The sequence below is a fragment of the Hippopotamus amphibius genome, chromosome 11, assembly GCF_030028045.1.
Source record: "Hippopotamus amphibius kiboko isolate mHipAmp2 chromosome 11, mHipAmp2.hap2, whole genome shotgun sequence".
In the NCBI taxonomy this organism is placed as follows: domain Eukaryota; kingdom Metazoa; phylum Chordata; class Mammalia; order Artiodactyla; family Hippopotamidae; genus Hippopotamus; species Hippopotamus amphibius.
Genome location: NC_080196.1, coordinates 43,687,519 through 43,704,465, shown reverse-complemented (window position 1 = coordinate 43,704,465; position 16,947 = coordinate 43,687,519). Strand labels below are relative to the sequence as shown.

At 50.6% G+C, this 16,947-nt stretch overlaps 1 protein-coding gene across 1 annotated transcript in view; it reads right to left on the bottom strand.

Annotated features, from left to right (window-relative positions):
- The window catches only part of LRRC1 (leucine rich repeat containing 1), a 124,490-nt gene extending 110,080 nt beyond the window's left edge, over positions 1-14,410 (bottom strand). The window contains exon 1 of the mRNA XM_057699349.1: positions 13,488-14,410. Within this exon, the coding sequence (XP_057555332.1) occupies positions 13,488-14,216 (729 nt within the window). The 5' untranslated portion in view covers positions 14,217-14,410. The remainder of the gene's footprint in view (positions 1-13,487) is intronic.
- Positions 14,411-16,947: the final 2,537 nt, after the last annotated feature.

Genomic DNA, 16,947 nt, shown 5'->3' with positions numbered 1-16,947 from the left:
CACTTGATATCATGCTTTGAGAACAGAGATCAGCAGTGTAATAACTGAATCGTTGGGAGCAGAATTATAATGGAGACACTCCTAAGATAAAACCAGCACTCATTTTCTCCTCTGAAAGTAAAAAAGTCCAGCCCCCAACAATGGGTGCCACTAATCTTCTCTGAAAGATTATGCATGAATAAGCACATTAATATTTGGTGACCTAATTTTTAAAGTAATATTTCAGCTCAGAGCTCTTTTTCTTAACGATGCAAAAATAACCCAGGGGGGTGGGGTATTGGGGTGGGATGCATTGGGAGACTGGAATTGCCATATATGTATATTACTAATAAGAAAAAAAAACAAACTGTACACTTTAAATAAATGCAGTTTATTGTATGTCAATTATATCTCAATAAAAGTTCTTAAAAAAAAAAATAATAACCCGAGGGCACAGGTGTCTCTGTTCCCTTTACCGCAGTGGACGCAACTCTTGGCCCAGCAGGTGGGTTTTGGTGCCAAAGACGTGGTCTCTGTGTGTTTGACCTCGAGGAAGGATGGTCCAGTGGTTAGGAATACTGGCTCTTGAACCAGACCGCCTCAGTCTGCCCCCCAGCTCTGCTGCTTACTAGCTGTGTGACTTCAGCAAGTTAAGTCATCGCTCTGTGTTCTGGTGCCCTCAAGAGAAAAATGAAGCTATATATGTTTATTGTGAGGACTGAATGAGTTCATCACGGGAAGTGTTTAGGCAAAGCACAGTTCAGGGCACATTGCTCAAAACCTGTCTGCTGTCTCTATTATAATTATCGGTACCCAGGCTTCCTCACCTAAGCTCTGGGTCTCATAAACACTTCACCACGCCCCAACTCAAGAATTTACCAGGTCCTACGCCACTATACTCCCTTTCCTGGTCCTCCCAAACCCCATAAAGGCTCTGCCAGCCCCCCCCCCCCCGCCCCCCACCGTTGATAAAACCAAAAACCTACATCCAATACATCAACAGGTCCTGTTGACTTTACCCCCAAGATAAATCTCATGACTCACTACTACCACCCTGGTCCAAGTCTCCATCAGCTCTCCAGGTCTCTCTGCTTCTGTGAACCCTTTCTCCCTCAAGACTAAACTCTCACCAGCCAGCAGAGTGAACTTTCTAAAACACAAATCAGATATCTATAGGCGTTCGACCAGCCATACTTTCAACTGGTGAAAAAAAAAAAAAATCCAACCTCCTCACCAGGGTCTCTGAGCTCCCACATGCATTAACCCCACCAGCATCTGCACCTTGATTTCTCACCCCCCACCCTGTCATACCAGCCACACTGACCTTCCTTCTGCCCACAGTGCTCCAAACTTATCCCGAGCCTCTGCAAGGACCTCCACAATGTTCGCACAGCTGCCTCACTGCATCAGAGCAAAGGTCACCCCCTGGAAGAGGTCTTCTTGAAGTAGACAGAAACCTCTCCACACGTCTCGACCACATTTCCCCATGTGGTTTGCTTTATAGCCTGATCACTATCTAAAATTCTTACTTGCTTATCCATTTACTGGCGGTCTCGCTCACCTGGAAAAGAAGCTCCATTAGGACAAGGCAAGATACCCACCTTGCCGGACAGAAGGATGCCCGGAGCAGAGCCGGCACTCATTACAGATGCAGACTGCATCGGGGAAGGGGTGGGGAGGGTCTGCTAGGACCCAGCAGAGATCCACCCACAAACACCCCACCCCAGCATCACACTGCCTGGGAAGCCTGACACCAACATCTAGTCAGGAAAGCAACTTTCAGAAGAAGAGTAGAAGGCTGTAGTGTTTGATCCTAATATACTCCTCAAAAAGCCACCTGATATTAACCCATAGATTTCCTTAATCATCAGTCCCCAAATTAAGTTTCCCAAAAGAGAGTCTCTTGGGTGCTCAAATCAACCCAGAGTGAACTTTCCAACAACCACCTCTGAACTGCTTGAGTTCATTTAAAAAGGAGACAAAAAGCCCCAGCCAAGTTGCCTATTTTACCTCACTTCAAAAAGCTGGGAGAATGCAAGTGACACAGGGGAAAAAAATTCAGTGTTCAACAGTTGTTGGGTGGGTGGGTGGGTGTGTGTGTGTGTGTGTATGTTTTAACCAAAGAAAATCTGCTGATCCTTTTCCCTTAATTGGTTCTGGGAATCAACAACTGACCACAGAAGGGTAAGCGTTTGGAACAGCTTCTCCTTATTATCAAATCCTTGATTATAATGATTAAGCCTGGACTTGTGGTTCTACTAAACCTCACTGAGCAACCTCACGGGTCACGTGCACAACTGGGGACCACTCCCCTCAGGTTAGCTGTGGCATCGAGTCATAAAACGTCACAAAATTAGCATTCAGGGCAGTCAGAAGTCAAAGAGACCTTGAACATCACTGACACCACCCCTTCATGATTCAGATAAGGAAACTGAGGCTCTAGAGATTACGTGAATTGCCCAAGGTCAGTGCTAATGTCAGTCAGAGCAAGGACACGAGCCCAGGGCTGTCCAACTGCAAGACCAGTGCCACCACCATGACGCCACCCATACAAGCAAGGATGGCAGAAAGCCCGGCTCTTCGTGGAGTAATCAGTAAGTTCGACTTACAGGTCTGCCCCCAGCCCATTTCTAAATCCACTCACCAAAAGGGCTGAAAATTCCCCAAGAATGCTGCTTGATTATGTCTTCAGTGTCTGCTCTGTGATGCAGCAGGAATGCAAAGAAGAAAAGGTGTGTGGCTTTGACAGGGGACAGAGATCATTACAAAGAGCTAAAAGTAAGGGCACGGGTGTCCCCAGAAACCAGAGAGGAGGGAAGGGAAGGCTTCCCAGAGGAACATGATCGCCTGAGCTGTGTCCCACAGGATGACAAGCAGGGAGGCAGACAAAGAAGCCGAGAAAGAGGAACTCCCAGGAGACTGAGCACAAAAAACGAAGACTCAGAGGCATGAAATGAGTGGTAACCAAGGACAGCTAAGTGCTGCTGAAACGCAAGGCTCAAGCAGGGAAGCGATGGGAGATAAGGTAGAAGACAAAAATGCAGCCAGGCTGCATCCTGCAGGCGAGGAGCCACCACAGGGGGAAGTCATCCGTCACATCTGTGTTTTAGAACAATCTCTCCAGCCAAGAATTGAGACAGAATTTGAAGGAGACAGGACAAAGGAGTTTGAAGCTTCTCTCACAAAATAGCCAAGAATGACGACAACTGGCAGATCTGACGGGGCGGACTGCTGACAGACACTGTTCCCAGCACCTTATACACAGTAACCCATACACTCTTCACACACATGAGGTGGGGTCTGTTAGTACCTTTTTACAGATGGGCAAGCTGAGGCCCCGTGAGGCTGAGTTACTTGTCCCAGGTGTCACACCTAAGAGGTTGATCTCCTAACCACTCTATACACTTTCCTGTCAAGCAAGAGATCCAGGCCAGAAGCAACACGTCAGTAGAAGAGACGGAGGGAGGGGCTGAGCCATCAGGCTCCCTGGCCCCCCCACACCCTGCACGCCGCCCTGCCCTCCTGCTCCAGAAACCAAGTCAACCCACATTAGGAGCTCTGTGACACCAACCTTTCTGCCCAGAAAGAGCGTAAGCCACCCAAATGCAAGCCTTAGATGTCAGTCTTCCAAAGACCCAGAATGAATGAATATCTCATTGACAGAAGCCCACCCCAGATCCCTGGGAAAGAGCCCCAGTCGAGGAGAGAGGGGGCAGAGATGACAGAATCCATCTCCCTGCCTATTTTTCTAGCCCCCAGAAAGAGCACAGGACCTGGAGTCAGGAATGGGAGAGGACAGCCCACGTATTTATTTTGCTTTGACCCATCTTTTTACCTCGCTCCTCTTGCATTTCTTTAGCTGTAAAGTGAGTAGATTTCTCCAATCCCTAGGCCTCCATCCAACTTGGATTAAAAAAATAATCATCTGGGACTTCCCTGGTGGCGCAGTGGTTAAGCATCCACCTGCCAATGCAGGGGACACAGGTTCAACTCCTAGGCTGGGAAGATCCCCCATGCCTCGGAACAACAAAGACCGTGTGCCACAACTACTTAGCCTGTGCTCTAGAGCCCGAGAGCCACAACTACTGAGCCTGTGTGCCACAACTCCTGAAGCCCATGCACCTAGAGCCCATGCTCCACAACAAGAGAAGCCCTCACACTGCCATGAAGAGTAGCCCCACGCTTGCCGCAACTAGAGAAAGCCCACACACAGCAACGAAGACCCAATACAGCCAATATATAAATAAATAAATACATAAAAAATCATCTTTGACAACCTAGCCACATCTATTTTAATGTGTGAAGTGTGTACTCTTTCATCCAACAATTATGCGTCTTGAACTTTATCTTAAAGAAATGTTTGCACAGGTGTACAAAGTAATATGGACAAGAACATTCAATCAAGCATGGTCCATTGCTGCAAAAAATTGGAACAATTTAAATGTCCAGCAACAGGAGAATGGTGAAATAAATAAATCACAGCATTTATCACACAGGCACCTACAGCACCAGTATCGATGCTAAAATACATCTATACATACTGACACGGAAGACATCCAGGACAGGGTGTTAAGTACAGAAAAGCAAGTGGCAAAGCAATTTATATAGTAATTTATGTAGGAGTAATTTATATAGGAGTCCTCTTTCTGCTTTAACAATGAAAAACATATGGTGATATGTGAAGAGTAAGAGTCTATAAGAACACATTCTAAAATTGTTCATGTCTGATATTACTTGGAAGGAATCAAGGAAATGTCATACTTTCTATTCTTTTAATTCTTCCACACATCCGACACCTAATAATGAGACAAAACAAGGCTACATGGTGGTCAAAGTCATGTAGATTGCAATAACAGCACGAGCCTCAGCATCTTCCACATCAGGTCAGGCAGTCAGAGCCCAGGTCACAGCATCTTCCACGTCAGGTCAGGCAGTCAGAGCCCAGGTCACAGCATCTTCCACGTCAGGTCAGGCAGTCGGAGCCCAGGTCACAGCATCTTCCACGTCAGGTCAGGCAGTCGGAGCCCAGGTCACAGCATCTTCCACATCAGGTCAGGCAGTCGGAGCCCAGGTCACAGCATCTTCCACATCAGGTCAGGCAGTCAGAGCCCAGGTCACAGCATCTTCCACGTCAGGTCAGGCAGTCGGAGCCCAGGTCACAGCATCTTCCACGTCAGGTCAGGCAGTCGGAGCCCAGGTCACAGCATCTTCCACATCAGGTCAGGCAGTCGGAGCCCAGGTCACAGCATCTTCCACGTCAGGTCAGGCAGTCGGAGCCCAGGTCACAGCATCTTCCACGTCAGGTCAGGCAGTCGGAGCCCAGGTCACAGCATCTTCCACGTCAGGTCAGGCAGTCGGAGCCCAGGTCACAGCATCTTCCACATCAGGTCAGGCAGTCGGAGCCCAGGTCACAGCATCTTCCACATCAGGTCAGGCAGTCAGAGCCCAGGTCACAGCATCTTCCACGTCAGGTCAGGCAGTCGGAGCCCAGGTCACAGCATCTTCCACGTCAGGTCAGGCAGTCGGAGCCCAGGTCACAGCATCTTCCACATCAGGTCAGGCAGTCGGAGCCCAGGTCACAGCATCTTCCACGTCAGGTCAGGCAGTCGGAGCCCAGGTCACAGCATCTTCCACGTCAGGTCAGGCAGTCGGAGCCCAGGTCACAGCATCTTCCACGTCAGGTCAGGCAGTCGGAGCCCAGGTCACAGCATCTTCCACGTCAGGTCAGGCAGTCGGAGCCCAGGTCACATCCTCAGAGGTTCAGCAGCTTCTTTCTGGCCTTCACAGCTGCTCATCTGACTCAAGTTCCCCATGTCCACCACAAGTCAGCTGTTAGCCGCTCCAATTATCTTTCCCCCAGAAGTGGGTGTGGATTGTGGAAAGAAAGGTGGCTAGAGTGGTCTGGGTGGAGAGGCCACACCGTCCAGGAATCAGTCTGGAACACGCTGCAATTAAGTGTAACACCTTCCGCCCACCACATGACATCCATGCCTTGTGGTTCTTGGAAACAGATATACCAAATTTCTCCCAACTGAGTCAAATTCTCTGGAATCTAGAAGTTACAGTGTAGATAAGGAAAGTCTTCAAAACAGTGATAAGCAAAAACAAAACAAAAAAATTTAATATTCCATCTTATTTCTAGAAATTCAAAGTATTTTATACTATAAGGCACACACACACGCACATACCTCTGATTAGATCTTCTTAAATACCACATGCAATAGTAAATTACCATCCCTGTCCACTAAATAATACCCAAGAGAAAGTAAATGGACATCCAGCAGTTTCTCCTGTGCATTTACAAAGATCTGGCCCATGATCTCATCGCCCCTCATAACTATCATATGAAGTGGAGGACAAACATCTAGCCCTGCGTCTGGGGAGAATCCTAAAATAGGCAAACTTCCTTTAGACTTCTGTGAGCAGAGAAAGAAGCCCCAAGCCTCACTGGATCCACACCCAGAAGAGCCCAACGCCTCCATTCATGGTTCGGCGAGACCATGGTTAGGATTTAGGTCATCACTGCTGAGAAATGTTTACACTGCTATTTCTGACCCTCTTGTGTAAATATCAGCTACGCTTTACCCCCTCCAAATTTCAAGCCTGTGTAAAGGGTCCTTTTTAAGGAAGTCCCAAGTATCACAGTTACAGAAGCTGCGATTTCTGGCAGAGAGGATAACATTCTGGAAGTGGGGAGGAGGGGCCAAGGTGCCCCCCTTCTCTCTGGAAGCCCCTGGGAAGAGGGGTGGGGGACTGGGGAAATGGGTTCATTTTGCTATGTTACCAGCATAACTCAACTTTGTCAACTCTAGGAAAGGATTATTAAGTGAGCAGTTATACTTTTTCTCAAAGAATTGAGCTATTGTTTTAAAAAAAGATTTCAGCAACAAGTTGACTTCAAGTGACTCTAGAAATCCAAATGCTCCAAGCATCAGTGTTTTAAAGGATCAGCAGAGCACGAGGAAACTGAGGTCAGTGGTCCAGTACATACACAGCACACACCCGTATTACCCGGGAAGAAGAACCTACAGGGTCCCCGGCGTTACTGTGGCTGCAATTTTATCAACTGGCTGACCACTTTCCTCTGAAACTCAAAAGAAACAACTGTTCCCACCCCCACCTACTGTGGGCCATCCATCTTTCCCCCAAGCCAGAGCCTATGAACACAGATCAGCGAGCAGTTTACAAGTTCAATGCCAACACGCCCCACAATCGAGGAAAATGCGTCCACAGCAAGGAGGTAAATGCTTTGTGCTTACTGCGCCCCGAGCACTGACGGAAGGCTTCAGGCAGGCAGCACAACAGGGCAGGGGGCAGAGGAGAAAGAGCACTGGACCAGACGGCAGGAAACCCGCCCCCGCCCCCCGCATGAACGTCCTTGATGACATGACCCATCCTACTGCGCCCACTCCACAGGTGCCGGATGCTCTCCTCCCACCCAGGCCACCGCAGTGGCTCCTGACTGCATCCTCTGCTCTGCCCCAGAAGCACCCTCCCAGAACCTGTGCTGTGCCTCTGCTGACACACCGCCCAGACTGGCCTGGTCCCTTTCCAGTCCCGCTCCACCACTCGGGCACCCTCACTCGAGCCACCTGGGAAGGACAGGCTTTGGCGACCACAACAGGTTTTTTCTCTCCTTCTATGTCACCACCCCCTGTGAAGCCTGCTCTCAGCTCCCCAGAGAGGGAGCCGCCTAGGAGTTGTCACGGGGCCAGGCTCCGCCCCAGGTACAAGTGACACGGAGCTGCAGGCACACCTGGCACCACAGCTGACCTTGGCCGAGTTCCTTACACGAGCCTCTGAAACAACTCCTTAAATAAGTCTCGGTGTCCACATTGGCAAAACGGGAATTATCAGAGCTCAAGTGAGTAGTGATTCCATTTAAGGGAAATAATTTCTAGAGAGCACTTAATACAAAGTTTGGAGCTCTGTAAAATCTCAGTAAGTGGCGTCTAGTAGAATTATGAATAAGAGGCAGATACTGAATGTTTCTAATCAAAGACACTCCAACGTCCACTAATCTGGGGCAAATAACACCCTTCCAGATCTCAGTTTCCTCACCTGTAGAGCAGGAGGTGGGGGGAGAGGAGCAGGAGATGAGGGACAGGGCCTGGACGGACACAGAACAGAATCAGAAAGCAGCTAAGAACCAAACTGTGTAACAATAACAGGCTCTCTGAGAAAGGAGAACTGGTTCCCTAACTTGAGAAACGTGCAGGTCACAGCTCTAAGGCGCACGTGCTCTCTTGGACGCCCTTCCTCCTAGACTTTGCCCTAAGTTATTTTCATTATAATGTTACTTAAGTCTGTCCAAATATAAAGCTTTACACGCTTTAGCCCTTATAAAACTATAAGGTGAGACAAGGTAAAAATCGGATAAAAACCAGTGAAAGAGAACTCAGCTCTCACTGAACACAACAGACGACAGCGATGCAATTTTGTACCATGCGCTCGACGGCTCGCAGTGGGTAAAGTCCAGCACTACCTGGTGCAGGTTCCTGGCAACGTTGCGTGGCGGCACCACCGCAGCGCTGGGACCCCCTCCGCCAGCCAGCCATCGCTCTTCTCTAACGGCCGGCCGTGAAACCTTTGTTTATGAACTTCTAGCCCTCAACTGACCCCAAAACATGATTTCTGCAATAAGTCCACAACAATCAAAAGGGTGCACAAATCTAACACTGGCAGGAAATCCTTGCGACATGACTTCCAAATGGAAGGTCATCTCGATGTTACAGAATCGATGACTTTTTTAAATTATTATTTAAAAGAATATTAAAATTTTAACTTTGGTTTTAAAAAATGACTTACAAATTCCCAGGAAAATGTCTTTAGGCTCCAGTTTAAAACACACTGTTTCCTCAAAAATCAAGAGAATATTATATTTTGGTGAAAGAAGAGGATAACTATATAAATATTATTATATAAAAAAAAAACATTGTTTCCTACTAAAAGCATCTTGCCATAGTATCCAGAAAAATCTTAGACATCGCAGTCCTAACGGTAAGTGCTCTGCATGCATTCTCTCTTTAATCCCCAGAAGCACCCTATAAAGCAGGTGCTACTGTGACACATGAGGAAACCAAGGCTCGAAGAAAGAATGCAAGTGATGGAGCAGCACCTGAACTGATTCCAGCAGCCTTGCCTCCTGCTCCTTCCAGACCAGCCCTGAGAGCCTCTGCAGAGGATAGCCAGCCACGCACAGCAGGGATCCAGGCGAAACCAGCTGGGAAGCGACAGACCCAGAGGGAAGGTGGCATTCTCAAGGAAGGAATGACAGGACCTAGTGACAGGATGGATGGAGATGAGAAGGTAAGTCCCTGAACCTGTGAGCCAGGAAGAATGGCTGGCCCTGCCCCCAGAAATGGAACTGCTGGGGAGAGAAGCCAGTGCAGGGGGCCAGACCTAAACTGTAACATGGTGGGTTTAAGACAAAAGGGACTTACTCCAAGTGGTGATGGATATCCTCTCAACAGTTCACAGACGAAGAGGCTGAAGTCACATTCATAGAAATGATGTTTATAAGGCATAAAGATTATCTCAAAAAGACGAGATGGTCAAAAGTGTCCTGCACTAGGGAATTCCCTGGTAATCCAGCGGTTAGGATTCAGTGCTTTCTCTGCGGGGGGCCTGGTTCAGTCCTGGATTAAGATCCCACAAGCTGCACAGCACGGCCAAAATAAACAAGTGTCCAGCACAGAAGAGACAGAGAAAACAAATGGGCAGGACAGGACCACTGAATTCTGAACATCTGTGTTTTTACTAACTCCAATAGACCTGTGCACAGTACAAGTCAGGCGTGAGACGGGCACCACGATGGCGAAAAACAGGGCTATCTCCCCGTGACAGAATGTAAGGACTCATCCAGGCTACAGGTGTGCCCACTGTGTCCCAGATGCTGTCCTAGGTTCAGTCACAGACAGAAACCCCCCCACCCCCCGCTGGCATGGAGCTTAAGTTCTGGTTGAGAGACAAAGAATGAGTAAGCGAGGACACAGTCTGGAGTCAGGGAGTGATAAGTGCTCTAGGGCTAGGGGAAAAAATAAAGCGGATACGAGAAAGAAGCAAGGGCGGGGGCAGCTATCTGAAATAATGTCATCTGGCAATCACGGAAGGATCAACTGAACTCTAAGAGGAGGTGACAAGATGAAATTCAACTTTTTAACCTAGAAAGGCTTGAGACCATTCACTCTAAGTGTCTGCTGCCTATTAGACCAGGCCCTGCAATGGTCTAGAGAGACCACAGCAAACATGCTTGAAGGTATCTGAGCATCATGCACATTGAGGGGAAAACTGATGGCATCAGGAACACAGAGAGGAAGGCAGGAGAGGAAGTCAAAACAACTGCACCACGTGGATGACCTTCACTTCTGAACGTTCTCTGACTACATTAGAGAAGGACAGATCCTGAAGCCGTGATGAGCTTCAAGGGACAAGAAAGACACAAAGGAGGAAGATTTGCATCAGACTCAGCAACCTTCATTCAACAGATAAACAGGGGTTTACTGAGCAGGACTCACCGGATGCCGAGCTCCCAAGGGGGCACCTTGAGGTGTCTCTGTTAACACACCCCCCCCCAAGGGATGGGGCTGGGGGAGGGGACCAGCCGGAGGATGGGAAGGGGTGGCGAGGCAGCAGGTGAGGGCTCTAAGCCCCCTGCAGCCATGAGCGGCTATCACAGGGTGGGGCCACTGCTGAGGACGGTGATGCGGGTTCAGCAAAAGGTCGGCCGGCAGATTAGGTCAGTAACCACCACGTCTGATAACTGCGGTGGCGCTCCAGCCACACCCACCACACCTGTACTAAAGTCACTGTCCCCCACAAAGCTGCAAACAGCTTGTGGAATCATACCTTCTTTAATCTCTGTATCCCCCACAACTAGCAAATCCTGGAGGGTCAATAAAGGCTCGACTGAGGCCAAGTGTTCACGACATGAGTAAACCAGGAGGAGCTAAATAACTGCAGGTCTGATGGAGGTGAGAAACCCAATAGTCCACATTCCTGCTCAGCTGGCAGATGCATGAACGGGGCAGGGGGCAGGGGGCACCACGACTGCATCCCACCGGCTGGATAGCCCTGAAAGTCACTTCAATCCTGAGTCTCAATGTGGAAAACGAGGGGACTGGAGCAAATCAGAGGCTGCAGACCTTCAGGGAGAGGAGATGCTTTTTGTGATGCTGAAGGCTGGGGAGCGTGTGTACCTTTGCTGTCGGGGTTGGGGGATGCAGGCTTCCCCTTTGGCCGCAAATGAATCACAGACAGGAGAACATAATGCAGGTATGGCCACCACCACAAGGCCCTTGGAGGCCTGTCAGCAGAAGAGGTCAACGGGTGCCGTGGCAGGTAAGGAGATGGGGCTGGGGGAGGGGGCCGAGACTGCAGTGAGCAGCACTAATGAGTTACACAGACCTCAGAGGGGAGACAACGGATGCTCAAGCAAAGACTGTGAATGAAACATCTGTGTTTTCAAGGCAGTTGCTGGAGTCTGGCTTGCACATACCCAGGCACCCAAGAAGTCGGGGAGAAACAGATTTTACACAACTTGAAAACCATAAAACTATTTTAAGAGCTGTAAGAGCAATTACCCATAAGTGAGACGACTTCTAGCCTTTGAAAAGCTGGTTTATCACCATATTTACTGAGGGCTATCTGACTGTATTTTGAGCTTCTGAGACGTTTCCATTTAGAATCAGTAGAAATATCTGACACATCCAAACCCCATAATTTCCCATACCAAGCTGAATCCCCCCAACATTACAGAAAAACCCACAAACTCTGCAGAAGGGAGTGAAAAGCCAATCCAGTCACAGGAAATCTTCCAGCTCTACAAAAGAAAACAAACAAACACAAACACCACAAAGAGCACTGAAACATTTCTAGTCCAACAGCTTTTCACTCAAGCTTTACTTCATTCTGGAGCCCTTGAAAAGTATTAAATTACATAGTGTTCTATATTCCCGGCAGTACCAATGCCTAAACTTATTACAACTTAAGGCAGTAAGTGAGCTCATGACTTTTAAGTCAAATTTAAGGAAGCAAAAGGTCAGATAAAACTATGTGTTTGAAAATGCCTGCAAAATAATAAATGCCTAGGGAAACTGGATGGCTTTTCTGCTTCTAAACTAAATAAAGCTTGGGGGGCTTTGCAAAGATCCTAGTAAGGATAATCCCACCCCCACCCCCACCCCCACCTCCACTGCACAGAGCAAACCATCCAATCAATTCTACGCTGACCAAGGAAAGTTAATCCAAGAAGAATAACAACACTTGAAATGTTCAGAAAAACACAGTTCTGCTGTTTAAACCACTCTGTCGACTGGAGGACAAATCGGGTCATTCTAACACGCCAGAACATTTGACTAGGGAGTGTTTCTGTGACCATGTCTCGGCTTTGTGCTAACAAAGGGTCCAGCAAGATATCTGAGTTCCAACGCCGGGGCCTTCAGGTTTTCTCCCGTCTGCCAGCAGCCTCCCTACTTCCTGCACACCTTCAGATTAACTGCCCCGACTTCCTGCACAGACCTGGATTTGGGCTACCTTCCTCCTTCAGGCTTGCTCAAGCTAAGTTCCCTGGGCAAACTCGAAGGGTAAAAGTTCACAGTCCCCGACCCTCCATTAAAGCACAATCAGCATGTGTCGCTTGACAAGTCTGGCCGCGGCTGGGTGATTAATTTACGTGGAAGAGGTAACGCATCACTGCAAGGGCAGAAGTCAGCAGGCTGAACCTGGCCGCTCCGGGAGCGACGGCTGCAAGGCTGGCCCGCCTGGCACAGCCTCCGCTGACGTTCACCGCGGCTCCTTCCACGCAACAGGTCCACGCAGGCAGGGCACCTGGGCACCTGCCCACAGCCCCGCGAGCGCAGCCCCCCTCCTGCCCCGCCTCCCACCTGGCGGCCGGTCCCGGAGCCCGGGCAGGCCGGCCAGCTACGGTTCTTCCTGGCACGGCCCAGCCGCGATAAGGCCCGGAGCACATTCTTCGGAAGATGCCGAGATAGCGCGGCTCGCTCGCGCGCTGCCCACCTCCTCCTGGCCCGGCCCAGGCCGAGGGGGAAACGCGCCCCGGCCAGCGATCGGGGAATGTGGGGCCAGGGGACCGCCCCGGGAGCCGGATGCCGCGCTGGGTCCTTCCAGCCGGGAACCGCCCGGGCCACCTGGTTCCTCACCTGCCCGGTTACCAGTGCCTGGCGCTAGTCCCTAGATGTGTATCTAAACTTATCGGCACAGAACGTTTCCCCAACTGCACAAGCTCCAGCGACTACTCAGAAAACAGCAAGTCGCTCTGTACAGAAAGAAAAGGAACTTTTCGGGGGGAGGGGGAGGAGTATGGGAGGAAGAAGCAGGTGAATGAAGGTAGACGTGGTTCCCGCGGGACCTGCCGGCCGGGTCCCGAGGTGGAAGAGGGGGCGAGAGGCGAGACGAGGGAATGGGGTGGGGGGAAGAGGAGTGGGGGCGGCTACCGGGGCCCGGCCACGCTCCCCCAGGACGGCGCGCAGGTGAGGCCGGACACTCACCTCCGGCAGCTCGCGGAGCTGGTTGGCGTCCAGCAGCAGCTCCTCCAGGCTGCGGGCGTAGCGGTAGATCTCCTCCGGGACGTAGACCAGGGAGCAGTGGCGCTTGTCGATGGTCTCCACATGACGGTTGCACCGCCACAGGGGGATGCAGTGCAACATCGCCGCCCGCCGCCGGGTCCCGAGCCGCGGAGACCCGGGCTCCCCGCCCGCTCCGCCCGCCCGGCGGCTGCGCTCCGTCCGCCGCCCACCCCACGCTCGTTGGCCCCCGTGCTCGCTCGCACCTCGAGCCGGGCTCCGCGCTCCCAAACGCGTCCAGGAACCTCCGGCGGGAGCCCCCCCGCAGCCCCGCGCCCCCGCCCGCCGGCCCGCCGCTGCTCCCCTCCCACCCTCCGGCCGCGCCGCCGCCGCCAAGCCGAGCTTCCTACTCTCCGCGGCCGCGCGACTGAGCATGCGCGCCAGTGGGCGCGCGCCCAGGGCTGCTCCGGCCCGAGGGATGCTCCGCGCCGGGTTTTCCCTGCAACCTGGATCCGGAGGGTCGGGGAAGCCGCGGCCAGGCGCTCGCGGTCCCCTACTCGGGTTGGGACGCGGGGAGGGTCGGGGCCTCTGAGGGAGCCCCTCTGAAGGAGCCCGGGGCAAAGACGAGGCAGCGGGGAGGCATCCCGGGGGGAGCAGGACAACTTTTTTAGTTTTACTTAACTCACTCTCCTCGCTCCCCTTCCCCAAAACCATTTTCCCTTCCGGGGTCAGGCGGGACCGTCCCGAAGCGTACCTTGCGCGCCGCGGGCGCCCAGAGCTCCAAGGTTCCGTGTGGTTTCGAGGCGTCCCCGCTGCCCTGGCTGCGGCTTTCTCAGCCACTTGCGTGCGCGCTGCTCCAGCAGCCCCAGAGGCGAGCGGGCCGCCCCCGGCCCCGCACGGCGCCCCGGCCCCCGCCTGCCCTCTGGTCCTCGGGCACCGCCTGCAGGCTGTGTAGCATCTTCAGTAATCAAGGTCCCTGTACACAATAATAGATCCCTCTCCCCAAACCGCCAACAACACAGGCGTCAGAGAGCCTGCGAGATTCTCACAGATGTGGATGCACCCCATCGGAAGCCCACATAGGAAAACGAGCTGGCAAAAGATGAGTTTCTGAGCCCGTTCCAGCCGGGCCAGATGTTGGTCCTTGGCGACTAGCCTGGACAGGTGAGGAGGGAGGGGCAGGGGAGGTGGGGCAGGTTGTGTGGGGGCTGCCAGGTGAGCATCCTCCGTCTGGCTCCTGCGTTTCTGTACCAGCACCCAGTCTCTTGCAAAGGGTAGCTTGCAGCCCAAGGAGCAGCTGGGGAGAACTCAGGAGGCTCACCCCTGGGTGTTAACGACCATTCCCTTGCCCCTGACTCGTATCAAGGGGCTCGGACCGGAACCCTGAACTGCCCTTCTTCCTCTCTCCGAATAACCAAACTGGCTTCTTCGCAAAGAGTTGCTGAGCAGGTCAAAACCAATCGCCCTGATGGATTGTTTTTTCGGGGTCTATTCTGACTCCCCACCTGGCCACCCCCTAGTCCTCACACCTTCCTCTTCAAGTGAACTCTGCCTGTGACCTCTGCCTGGACACCACCCAGGCTCTTCCACCCCCACTACCGCCCCCAAACTGCCAAAGCTAAAATCTGGAGCCCCGTAATCCACATTTCTGCAGAAAACTGAAAGCTGAGTGTGCTCTGTGGCCAAAGCAAATCTGGGTCCGAAACTAGTTTTTGCAAGGCGTATGTGGTCTCAGTTCCAGCTGTTCACTGGACAGTTTTCCTGGGGTGAGTGGGGAAGGAAACACTTCATCATTTCAACTCTACTTGGAGAGCCTTTCAATTCACAGTCAGTGAGGATGGGTCCAAGTACCATTGCCTCGTCTGTTTCTACCCCGGCATTATCACCTTAACTCTAATTCCAATCAATCCCTGAACTCCACTACCCTACCCACTCCACCTCATCTTTTGTTTGTCCTGGCTTGATTCCTACATTCTCAAGGGAGGTTACCTGGACTTTGAACCTTAGTCACACTCTTCCTTCATTCTTACATTCCAGAAACCCACTTTGTGCCACCTTTAGTGGGAGACTGTGGTTCCTGTCTGAGAGCCTGGGTCTGGAACGGTAAGCAAGTCACTGGCCTTGTAAGTTTTCCAACTGCTTAAAAATAATTAAAAAAAAGAAAGAAGGAAAGAAGGCCTGGCCCCCTCATCTTAATCTATTGACTTCCAGAGATTATCACACTAGAGTTTTATAATAAACACTAAATGTGTTTTTAAAATGTGGCTGATCTTTTTAAAAATTCAAACCTCAGGAAGCATTCCCTGTGTGCCTTTCTGTGGCATTTATATTTCCCTGTGTTAGATTATTTTTCTATCACCTTAATTCCCAAAAGATTGTGACCTCTTAGACAACAAGTACTTTCTCACTTGGTCTGTAGATGCTTGGAATTACCATAGTTCCATATGTACACTGAATGATCAGCTTGTCTTGGCTCTTTGGGGTTTGTTTGTTTGTTTTTAAAGTTTTTTGTTTTTTGTTTTTTGTTTTTTTTTTTTTTGGCTGCGTTGGGTCTTCATTGCTTTGTGCAGGCTTTCTGTAGTTGCAAGAGGGGGCTACTCTTTGTTGTGGTGTGCAGGCTTCTCATTGTGGTGGCTTCTCTTGTTGTGGAGCATGGGCTCTAGGCACGCAGGCTTCAACAGTTGCTGCAGTCGGGCTCAGTAGTTGTGGCTCTCAGGCTCCAGAGCACAGGCTCAGTAGTTGTGGCACATAGGCTTAGTTGCTCTGACACATGTGGAATCTTCCTAGCCCAGGGATCAAACCCCATGTGCCCTGCATTGGCAGGTGGATTCTTAACCACTGTGCCACCAGGGAACTCCCTGTCTTGGCTCTTCGGAAAGTCGGTGGCAGAATTCTTGACTTTCTTCATTTCCAAAGATCTGCCAAGAATCTGAAACATTAGTCTGGTAAGAGAGAAAAAAAAACACTTTGTCAAGTGGAGAATTAGGGAAGCAATTCTTTATCCTCCTGAAGAGTTTGAGAGTTTCCCTACTGATATAATTTCTAGTTTCTTTCCCCATATGTAAATGATTTTGACTCAACTTTAACAAAATTTTAAATGACTGTGGAAATCTAATTTGGGGGGAATAATGCAATTCATTTTCAGTGTGAACCAGTTTTCACATCCGTTGGGGCTAGAGAGGTCTGACTTTCAACTCAGGCTCTGCCACCTAATAGCTTTGTTGAACAGGTTGCTTCACTTTTATAAGCCTCAGTTTTATCAGTGCAAAAGAGGACAATGGTCCATGGATTGTTATCAGGATTAAATAAGACGCTATAAGTAAAATGCTTAGCACAGTGTCAGGCACACATCTGTTCAATCAATAGATATTCACTATGTACTGGTTGGTCTGTGTAATCAACATCTATCTTTGTTTTTTGTATCACTCACTTTAGAGAAACCAGC